The sequence below is a fragment of the Entelurus aequoreus genome, linkage group LG17, assembly GCF_033978785.1.
Source record: "Entelurus aequoreus isolate RoL-2023_Sb linkage group LG17, RoL_Eaeq_v1.1, whole genome shotgun sequence".
NCBI classification, from domain to species: Eukaryota; Metazoa; Chordata; class Actinopteri; order Syngnathiformes; family Syngnathidae; genus Entelurus; species Entelurus aequoreus.
Genome location: NC_084747.1, coordinates 49,553,485 through 49,565,578, shown reverse-complemented (window position 1 = coordinate 49,565,578; position 12,094 = coordinate 49,553,485). Strand labels below are relative to the sequence as shown.

The window sequence follows — 12,094 nt, the reverse complement described above, 5'->3', positions numbered from 1 at the left end:
AACACATGTTTTTCTTTTTTTTAATACATTCTAAATAATAAATAAATGTGTTCAAAAGTCCACTGGGACCCGCTCTATTCTGCCGACTAAGTTTTAAAAAAAATATCCAAACACCTCCATCAAGGTTTTATATACATGGTGTAAGTATATACTGTATGTAATGTAGTAACAGACACATTTATAATAAGATGTAATATTTGATTTTGCTTATTTTAAGCATACGCAGCGCATTATTTAAAAACACGCATCACAACTTTTGCTTTGTTCTTCAACATCACTGATTATTACTCACTGCAGACTACATGAGAGCCAACAAACATAATAAAACATCACTTACTGTACAATGTCTTCTGTCATTAGGATGCCGACTGCTAGAATCTTGCTTTGGATGGAGAATGACCCTCGTGGAGAAAAGTGCAGTTCCTCTTTGAGACAAAAACAGCAAAAACTATCCTTAATTAAACAAAACATTTCACATTTACTAACAATCTTTTTTTACTGCTCTTGTAGTTTGAAGTGCAACATATTTATTACTGTTTCTAATATTTTTTCATTTTTAGTCCATCTTTTGCATTGGATGTCATTATCAAGAGTAGGTGGGTGTACCTAATGTTAAGCCCTGTTCCTACACAATGTTCCAGTTTGTCCACTAGATGACAGCACTGAGCTCCTCATGTACGACACTACACAACACTGAAATGAATGGACATTCTACAAACCTCTCCGTATCCCACATTTCTCAAGCGATTCGAACTATTCCGACATCCACACACTCATCTCACCTTGGACAATCCAACTACCATTTAACAAGTTCAAAATAATTCCCCAAATTCCCGGTTTTCCAAAGCCCTATTTTTGACCTCTTCCTGGAAAGTTTTCACAGTCCACATTTTTCAACCATTTCTGGATCATTCCACCTTCAAAACATTATTCTTAGTTGGGACAACAAATGTTATCTTTTTTTTGGTTTTAATTCCCGGTTTTCCTGAAATTCCAGGAGTTCCGAAATACCAATTTAAATTCAAACTGTTACACCGCCAACATTTTTCAACCGTTTTGAAAAATTCCAACACTAACCCATTCATATCATCTAGCACAATTGTGGTATTATCTATATTTTCAAAAATTCCTATTTTTCCCGAAATTCATTATTACATATTATTATCATTAGGGACCGATGTCCCTTTGGGACAGAGTACCTTATTGTATTTCTAACGTTTTATTATTATACCGCCTCTTTGAGCTGTAATTTGACCCACTTGACATGCTTCAAAACTCACCAAATTGGACACACACATCAGGACTGGCGAAAATTGCGATCTAATCAAAAAACCAAACCCCAACACTCAAAATTGCGCTCTAGCGCCCCTTAGGAAGAAAACACAGACACAACTGCCGCTAACTCTCAGTAGGAATGTCGTAGAGACATGAAACAAAAACCTCTATGTAGGTTTCACTTAGACCTATATTTCATACGCTGACATCCTTCAGCAAAAATCAACAGGAAGTTTGCAATTCCCCCTTCAAAACAAAAGTTTTGTAAAAACAGTCACCTTTGCCTCTTTGAGCTATAATTTGACCCCCTTAACATGCTTCAAAACTCACCAAACTGGACACACATCAGGACTGGCAAAAATTGCGATTTAATAAAAAAACTCAATCCCAAAACTCAAAATTGCGCTCTAGCGCCCCCTAGGAAGAAAACACAGACAAAACTGCTCCTAGGAAGAAAACAGACAAAACTGCCTGTAACTTCCAGTAGGAATGTCGTAAAGTCATGAAACAAATATCTCTATGTAGGTCTCACTTAGACCTAGATTTCATTCACTGACAACCCCCAGCAAAAATCAATAGGAAGTTTGCAATTCCCCCTTTAAAAACAAAAGTTGAGTAAAAACAGTCACCTTTTTTCAAACATGATCTCCTCTGAGCGCGTTTGTCGTGTCTGCTTCAAATTAGCACAGGAGAGAGATTGAACCCTTCTGATTAACATTTGATGAAAGAGTTTTATTTACTGCTCCGGTTTGGATTTTATGAGCCCTCAAAGTCGGTCCCGTTCATCCCTGCTTGCAGCTTTAATTATTATTATTATTGTATAATTATTTTAAAGAATGGACGTAATCATATAGTTCTACAATGCCCTACATTTTCAAAATTGTTAGCATTTCTTAAACCCAATTCCGACATTTCAACCATCCACAACACTACTCTTCCCATAGATCGAAGGCAAAACATGTTTTCCCTTTCCCAAAATTCCCAGTTTTCCCGGAATTCCCGGTAAATTTCTCCCCATTGACAATGACTGGTATATTTACAATCGACTTCATATCCTACATTTATAATCCGATTTGAACCGTTCAACATCCACACAATCCGTTCAAGCCACAAATTCTCCGATTAGCCGGAATTACCAGGAATTTCCCCCCATTGAAAATGAATGGACATTATACAAACCTCTCTATATCCCACATTTCTCAACAGATTCGAACCGTTCCAACATCCACACACTCCACTCACCCTGGACAATCAAGCCTGCATGTTTCCTGGTTGGAAAATTCTCAGATTACCCGGAATTACCAGGAATTTCCCCCCATTGATAATGAATGGACATTATACAAACCTCTCTATATCCCACATTTCTCAACCGATTGGAACCGTTCCAACATCCACACACTCCACTCACCCTGGACATTCAAGCCTGCATGTTTCCAGGTTGGAAAATTCTCAGATTACCCGGAATTACCAGGAATTTCCCCCCATTGATAATGAATGGACATTATACAAACCTCTCTATATCCCACATTTCTCAACCGATTGGAACCGTTCCAACATCCACACACTCCACTCACCCTGGACATTCAAGCCTGCATGTTTCCAGGTTCCGCAAATTCCCTGACTACCCCTAATTACTAGTAACTTTTCCCCCATTAAAAAATGATTGGGCAAACCCAGTTGGCCCTATAATCTCGCTATACACATATGGGTCCGCTGACCCACTCCAGCTGACCCATACAGCAGTAGGCATCCCTGAAGTAAGGAAATGGGAACAGAATGAAGGACAAAAGCAGGATTTCCCAGCAAAAACGGGAAGGTTGACAGTACAAACATCTCCATAGCCCACATTTCTGAACCGATTCGAACCGTTCCAACAGCCACTCACCCTGGGCATTCAAGACTACATGTTTTTTCTGGATGTGGAAAATTTTCCGATTACCCGGAATTACCAGGAATTCCCCCCCATTGAAAATAAATGGACATTATAAAAACCTCTCCATATCCCACATTTCTCAACCGATTCGAACCGTTCCAACATCCACACACCCCGCTCACCCTGGACATTCAAGCATTTGAGTTCTGCTCACACATATCAGTGGTTCGGCGGCTCGCGCACATCGGAATAGCAAATTCCATTTGATAATACTGTCTTTGATTAACGGAATATTCTAATACCTTTTTAGTTTGATGTTTTATTTACAAACCCCGTTTCCACATGAGTTGGGAAATTGTGTTAGATGTAAATATAAACGGAATACAATGATTTGCAAATCATTTTCAACCCATATTCAGTTGAATATGCTACAAAGACAACATATTTGATGTTCAAACTGATAAACTTTTTTTTTGTTGCAAATAATCATTAACTTTAGAATTTGATGCCAGCAACACGTGACAAAGAAGTTGGGAAAGGTGGCAATAAATACTGATAAAGTTGAGGAATGCTCATCAAACACTTATTTGGAAAAAGGTGGGTGCCATGATTGGGTAATAAAGTAGATTTCATGAAATGCTCAGTCATTCACAAACAAGGATGGGGCGAGGGTCACCACTTAGTCAACAAATGTGTGAGCAAATTGTTGAACAGTTTAAGAAAAACCTTTCTCAACCAGCTATTGCAAGGAATTTAGGGATTTCACCATCTACGGTCCGTAATATCATCAAAGGGTTCAGAGAATCTGGAGAAATCACTGCACGAAAGCAGCTAAGCCCGTGACCTTCGATCCCTCAGGCTGTACTGCATCACCAAGCGACATCAGTGTGTAAAGGATATCACCACATGGGCTCAGGAACACTTCAGAAACCCACTGTCAGTAACTACAGTTGGTCGCTACATCTGTAAGTGCAAGTTAAAACTCTACTATGCAAGGCGAAAACCGTTTATCAACAACACCCAGAAACGGCGTCGGCTTCGCTGGGCCTGAGCTCATCTAAGATGGACTGATACAAAGTGGAAAAGTGTTCTGTGGTCTGACGAGTCCACATTTCAAATTGTTTTTGGAAACTGTGGACGTCGTGTCCTCCGGACCAAAGAGGAAAAGAACCATCCGGATTGTTATAGGCGCAAAGTTGAAAAGCCAGCATCTGTGATGGTACGGGGGTGTATTAGTGCCCAAGACATGGGTAACTTACACATCTGTGAAGGCGCCATTAATGCTGAAAGGTACATACAGGTTTTGAAGCAACATATGTTGCCATCCAAGCAACGTTACCATGGACGCCCCTGCTTATTTTAGCAAGACAATGCCAAGCCACGTGTTACATCAACGTGGCTTCATAGTAAAAGAGTGCGGGTACTAGACTGGCCTGCCTGTAGTCCAGACCTGTCTCCCATTGAAAATGTGTGGCGCATTATGAAGCCTAAAATAGCACAACGGAGACCCCCGGACTGTTGAACAACTTAAGCTGTACATCAAGCAAGAATGGGAAAGAATTCCACCTGAGAAGCTTCAAAAATGTGTCTCCTCAGTTCCCAAACCTTTACTGAGTGTTGTTAAAAGGAAAGGCCATGTAACACAGTGGTGAACATGCCCTTTCCCAACTACTTTGGCACGTGTTGCAGCCATGAAATTCTAAGTTAATTATTATTTGCCAAAAAAAAATAAAGTTTATGAATATGGGTTGAAAAGGATTTGCAAATCATTGTATTCCGTTTATATTTACATCTAACACAATTTCCCAACTCATATGGAAACGGGGTTTGTAGTTTGATGTTTTATTCATTTTTTTTTCATAAGGTGTATGTGTGTAGGTGTGGGCGTGCGTCAAGACGTGCCCTCCATCTGTGTGTCGAGTGCGCGGATTAGAGCCTTATTATCCTCTTAAAGCCCTAAATGGCTCCACGTTCCTGCACTTGGCTGTTCGTGTCATCTGCTCGCTATAAGCAGTCAGTCGCCTCACGAAAGGGAGCCTCTTGCGTCAAAAAAAAAAAGAAAAGAAAAATGAAATAAATAAAAAAAAGGAGCATGCACTGTACTCTCTGTGCTTGCGTCGACGCTCATTACGCACAAAGGTGTCTCCTGGGTCCCTGTGCGCGCTCCCGGCGTGGGCAAAACACTTGTCTCGTGTGTCCGTGCGTGGAGTGACCACCACCCCACTGATCTTTCGGACCCTAATCTGATCAGTGCCACCCAGGAGCTGGACACGGCTGCTCATGCATGCTGCATCTGTTTTTTGTTGGAGATAAAACCCCCCCCCCACTTGAACAACTTCATTGTTCCTCTTTGTTTAAAGTTAACTCAGCAACAAGGGCTTTGGACTTTGGAGAAAATGAACATTTGAGGGTTTTTTTTGTTTTGTTTGTTTAATTGAAGGTGAAGACATGGAGACGAGCTGCAAAGAGAGGACGTTGGTGCACTTTGTTGCCTTTGCTATGTGCTTGCTTGCTGTCTGTTGTGCTGCAAGGAGGTCCAATGTGAGGCGAGCTGGTGAGTTCAACTACTTCACATTTTAACTATTTGTCCATACTGTACATCTATTATTGATTTGCAATATAGAAAAATGTATCAGCTGGTAAGATACAAATTATCAGGCACTTTAACCTGCACACTGCAAAAAGTCAGTGTTCAAAAACAAGAAAAAAAAAAAATACAAAAATGAGGGGTATTTTATTTGAACTAAGCACAATTATCTGCCAATAGAACAAGAACATTTGGCTTGTCCAAAACAAGTAAAATTAGCTAACCTCAATGAACCCAAAAACACCTTAAAATAAGTATATTCTCACTAATAACAAGTGCAATTTTCTTGGTTGAAAAAAAATTATACCTTTTTGCTCATTATGTTGAAAAATATTCTTAAATGAAGTAATTGCCAGTGCCATTATCTTGACATAATGATATGCGCTCGGCATCATGATTTTTTTTCCCCATGAAATTATTACTTTAAAAAAGTAGTTTTATACTTGTGAGTGTTGATGACACAGCTGTGCAACAGTTGATATTCTAGTTTCAAGCATGTTTTACTCAATATAGGTCATCAAATCTCAGCAACAAGCTGTAATATCTTACTGAGATCATTTAGGACCAAAACCCTTAAAACAAGTAAAACACTCTAACATAAAATCTGCTTAGTGAGAAGAATGATCTTATCAGACAGAAAATAAGCAAATATCACCCTTATTTGAGATATTTAATCTTACTTAGATTTCAGTTTTTGCAGTGTGCACAGCACATCTAATCACTATTTTACTAAAGAGAAAACACATGTTGTATTAAATAACTTAAATAACATTACTACAGTATTAATTCCGTATCCTTGTCAGAATAAAGTTTATTCAGGGATAATAAGACATGACGTTTATATTAGGGGTCATGTCATGATTTTTTTTTTTAACACACTTCCTTGTGGTCTACATCAGTGTTTTTCAACCACTGTGCCGCGGCACACTAATGTGACGTGAGATACAGTCCGGTGTGCCGTGGGAGATTACCGTATTTTTCCAGAGTATAAATCACACCGGAGTATAAGTCGCACCTTCCCGAAAATACATAGTAAAAAAGGAAAAAAACATATATAAGTCGCACTGGAGGCCGGCCAAACTATGAAAAAAACTGCGACTTATAGTCCGAAAAATACGGTATGTAATTTCACCTAATTGGGTTATAACATTTTTTTTTTGCAAACCAGTATTTATAATTCTCAAATAATGTGCCGTTGTTGAGTGTCGGTGCTGTCTAGAGCTCGGCAGAGTAACCGTGTAATACTCTTCCATATCAGTAGGTGGCAGCCGGTAGCTAATTGCTTTGTAGATGTCGGGAACGACGACAACGGTTTGTGGTGATCGCAATATGCAGACGACAGCGGTCAAAAGCTAACTACCGTAATTTTCGGACTATAAATCGCAGTTTTTTTCATAGTTTGGCCGGGGGTGCGACTTATACTCAGGAGCGACTTATGTGTGAAATTATTAACACATTACCGTAAAATATCAAATAATATTATTTAGCTCATCCACGTAAGAGACTAGACGTATAAGATTTCATGGGATTTAGCGATAGGAGTGACAGATTGTTTGGTAAACGTATAGCATGTTCTATATGTTATAGTTATTTGAATGACTCTTACCATAATATGTTACGTTAACATACCAGGCACGTTCTCAGTTGGTTATTTATGCCTCATATAACGTACACTTATTCAGCCTGTTGTTCACTATTCTTTATTTATTTTAAATTGCCTTTCAAATGTCTATTCTTGGTGTTGGCTTTTATCAAATAAATATCCCCCAAAAATTGACTTATACTCCAGTGCGACTTATATATATTTTTTTCCTTCTTTATTATGCATTTTCGCCCGGTGCGACTTATACTCCGGAGCGACTTATACTCCGAAAAATACGGTAATGCTCAAACCAAAAATAAACAAAAGGCGAGTGCCGCTAAAAAAAAAGTAATTGAAGCTTAGGGAAGGCTATGCAGAACGAATCTAAAACTGAACTGACTACAAAGTAAACAAAAACAGAATGCTGGACGACAGCAAAGACTTACAGCGTGTGGAGCAGAGACGGCCTCCACAAAGTACATCCGAAATGAAAATGACAATCAACAATGTCCACACAAAGGACGATAGCGTCCGCACAACTTAAATAATCTTGATTACCAAAACAAAGCAGGTGCGGGGAATAGCGCTCAAAGGAAGACATGAAACTGCTACAGGAAAATACCAAAAAAAAAGAGAAAAAGTCACCAAAATAGGAGCGCAAGACAAAAACAAAAACACTACCCACAGGAAGACAGCAAAAAACTCAAAATAAGTCCTACTTTGAGACAAGAGCTATATTGATGCATGGTTGGTTATGGTTTAAAGTCATACCCAACAATTGCAAGAACGACTCTTTATTTATTGTCAATATCGACTACGGAGTTTTCATTTTTTAATTATTTCTGCTGGTGGTGTGCCTGCGGAATTTTTCAATGAAAAAAATGTGCCTTGGCTCAAAAAAGGTTGAAAAACACTGGTGTACATAACATGTAATGTTGGTTCTTTGGTCAAAACGTTGCATAGATGATGTTTTACGGGACCGATTCAAGCCGCTTTCTGACCGTCTGTTCAGGATGTGCCGTTTTGTGGGCGGTCTTATTTACGTGCCTCCACTTTAACTGCGTCTTCTCCCAGTCAGCCCTGTTGTAGTTTTTAACGCTTCCATATGGAGTCTACTGAGAGATATAAATATGCGCTGCTTTGTATTAGAAATGGCAACAGCAGAGGATGCATGTGCATGTACGAGCCAGTCTTCCCCACAGTAAGAGGATATAGAAAAAAAAAAGGAACTTATTAACAACAGCGCAAAGCACTTTGCGTGAATTTCTACCATATATATGGATAAGCCACTGATGTCTCCGGTGTGAAAAAAGTCACAGGACGGAGCAAATTCTTATTTTATTCCTATTTTACTGTTCTATTTTTATTCTCATTGTTGCTTTTTATTTTATTCTATTGTAATATTTTTTCTATTTTGTTTCCAAATGATCTCAATTTTGTACACTGCTCTTGGAATTTTAATTTTCCTGAGGGAACTCTCCTGAAGGAATCAATAAAGTACTATCTATCTATCTATCTATCTATCTATCTATCTATCTATCTATCTATCTATCTATCTATCTATCTATCTATCTATCTATCTATCTATCTATCTATCTATCTATCTATCTATCTATCTATCTATCTATCTATCTATCTATCTATCTATCTAATCTATACTATCTATCTATCTATCTAAATTCAAAATGGCTTGTTTAGAGGAAGTATGAAGGAAGGCAAGATTGTTTTATAAATATCTCTGGTTTGATTTCAAATTTTCAGGACTTTTGCGGATCCCAAATACACAACAACAGGTACCGACAGGTAAGAAAAGTTGGTTTTGTATTATAGGTTCCCTTTAATGGAAGTTATTTTTCTCATAACATTTACCCCCACCCCTCCGCAAAATAGGATTTTCCTCCAAAAAAAAATCTTGCTTTATTTTCATAATACAAGAACATTTCAAAAAAACTAAAAAATATTGACTTTATTTGTGAAGATTTGACACAAACAAGAAAATACACAAAATGTGTTTTCTATAAGATTCCCAATTTTTTTCTCGAAACATAATTTTTCTAACATTTTTTCTTTTAAATATTAATGACTAAATTTAATAAATTCCATCTTAAATTAAAAAAAAATGTGACCATATTCTCGTAAGATTCCGACATTTTTCTAATAAAAACAAAAACAAACAAAAAACAGCTTATTGTGTTAAAATAATGTTCTTGAGAGACTTAGACATTTTTCTTTAAAAAAGAAAAAACTTAAAAACTAAATTCAAAAGATTCCAAAACCCAACCATTTGTATTTTCTTGTAAGAATCTGACTTTTCTCGAAAATAATCCGGCATTTTGGGTTAAAAAGACTGTTCTCGTGTGACTCAAACATTTTCTCCCAAAACAATGACAACATACCAACGATAAATACGTAATATTCCACCTTTAATTAAAAAATATGACTATATTCTTGTAAGATTGCAAACTTTAATAAAAAAAAAATTAAAAATACATCCCTTGGGTTAAAAAATACTGTTATGGTGAAACTCAGACATTTTCCCCCCCAAAAAGATTACAGATACTAGATTCGAAAGATTACTCCTTGAATAATAATAATTATACCACAACTATATTCTTGTATGAATACGACTTTTTTTGTCTTTTTTTGTAAAAAAAAAAGAAGCATCTTTTTGTTTTAAAAAAGACTCTTCTAGTAAGACTCAGTCATTTTGTAAAAAAATAAATAAAATAAAAAATACTACGTGCTAAAGATCAATAAAAAAAATATTGCGACTTTATTAAAAAAAAAGACTATAATTCTTGTAAGATTGCAACCTTTTTCTAAAAAAAAAAAAAAGAAAATACACCCCTTATGTTAAAAAATACTGTTATGGTGAAACTCAGACATTTTACCCCAAAAAATATTACAGATACTAAATTCGAAAGATTACTCCTTGATTAATAATAATTATACCACAACTATATTCTTGTATAAATACGACTTTTTTCGTCTTTTATTCTAAAAAATAAATGCATCTTTTTTGTTTTAAAAAAGACTCTTCTTGTAAGACTCAGACATTTTCTAAAAAAAATAAAAATAAATACTACGTGCTAAGGATAAATAAAAAAATATTGCGACTTTATTAAAAAAAAAAGACTATATTATTGTAAGATTGCAACCTTTTTCTAAAAAAATTAAATAATTAAATACACCCCTTGTGTTAAATAATACTGTTATGGTGAAACTCAGACATTTTTCCCCAAAAAATATTACAGATACTAGATTCGAAAGATTACTCCTTGAATAATAATAATAAAACCACAACTATATTATTGTATAAATACGACTTTTTTCGCCTTTTTTTCTAAAAAATAAATGCATCTTTTTGTTTTAAAAAAGACTCTTCTTGTAAGACTAGTCTTAAAAAAAAAAAAAATACTACGTGCTAAGGATGAATAAAAAAATATTGCGACTTTATTAAAAAAATATGACTATATTCTGGTAAGAGTCCAACTCTTTTTCTTGAAAAAAGTGTCAACAAAACCATTCTTCTGAGACTCAGGACACTTAAAAAAAAAAAGAGTAAATTCGAAAGATTCCACCTTTATTGACAAAAAAAAAAAAAAAAAAAATCTATATTATTGAAGGATATCAACCTTATTCTGGAAATAATACAACCTGTTTTGTTCAAAAAACAAAAAAGGAACATTTCAAAATAATTGTTATTCCACTGTGCTCCTTTGTACTATCTCCTAATCTATTTTTTATTATACAATAGTTCTTCTCGCTCCTGAATAAAACATAAATCGGACATCAGCAAGTTTTTTGGAAATGTTATAAAAAAAGCGCACATTTTTCCTGACCACTTGTTGCTACATAAGCTACATTTATTGGCCACTATAATGCCCTTCCCTTGTCTGGGAAACATGGCAGACAATGGACAGGAGCACCATACTTACCTATCATGCTCCACAGTCCTGATATCTGTTTCTAAATGTCTGTATATTTTATACAGCTGCATGAAAATAATATCACAAACATCCCATTGTTCGACACACAATGCTAAAAACGTGCTAAATAATAATTTTTTCTGATGGAGTGGTTTAGAACTTTGCTGTAAGTCACGCCAGGTGTGTGCTGTGAGTGTGTGATTATGATTAATGACTAAATGCGAGCAGTAAATACACAAAGAAAGAAAGCACACAACAACAACAACAACAACAATGTGTCCCCTGAGGCACACACTGGCTGAATGTTAGCCTTCTTTGTTATCTTGTCACCCTGACGTCTTCCTCTGTCCTACTTGTCCCGCCCATTTCCTCCATCTCTTTGCATCACGTCTCGGCGGTTTGATCCCCCCGGGCTAAAGCGGGCCACACACACACACACACACACAAACACACACACACACACACACACACACACACACACACACACACACACACACACACACACACACACGCACACACACACACACACACACGCACATACATGTTTTGCCTACTTTGTGTGGACCCACGTTTGGTTAGTAGGTTGTGAGGGCCCCCCTTTCCACTATAGCTATAATGATGAAAAAAAGTCGTCATTTTACTCAACCCAAGTCAAAATTGTACAAGAAAAACTGAACATTTGTGCAATAAAAGTTGGAATTTTACTCAATAACAGTAGCAATTTTTCTTTAATTTTACTCGACAAAAGTCATAATTGTATGAGGACACTTAAAAATGTTGGCAATATTATAATAATAATCGGAACTTTACTCAAAAAATGTCACTATTTTACAAGAACAACAAAAAAA

At 36.4% G+C, this 12,094-nt stretch overlaps 1 protein-coding gene across 2 annotated transcripts in view; it reads left to right on the top strand.

Annotated features, from left to right (window-relative positions):
* LOC133632963 (pikachurin) overlaps positions 1 to 12,094 on the top strand; it is a 137,507-nt gene that overhangs the window by 47,280 nt on the left and 78,133 nt on the right. Inside the window, exons 4-5 of one of the 2 annotated variants that reach the window (XM_062025827.1) lie at positions 5,589 to 5,702; positions 9,079 to 9,120. In XM_062025827.1, coding sequence (XP_061881811.1) covers positions 5,589 to 5,702; positions 9,079 to 9,120 — 156 coding nt within the window. Of the gene's footprint in view, positions 1 to 5,588; positions 5,703 to 9,078; positions 9,121 to 12,094 lie in introns of those variants that run through there. The other variant, XM_062025828.1, reaches the window with a different exon arrangement.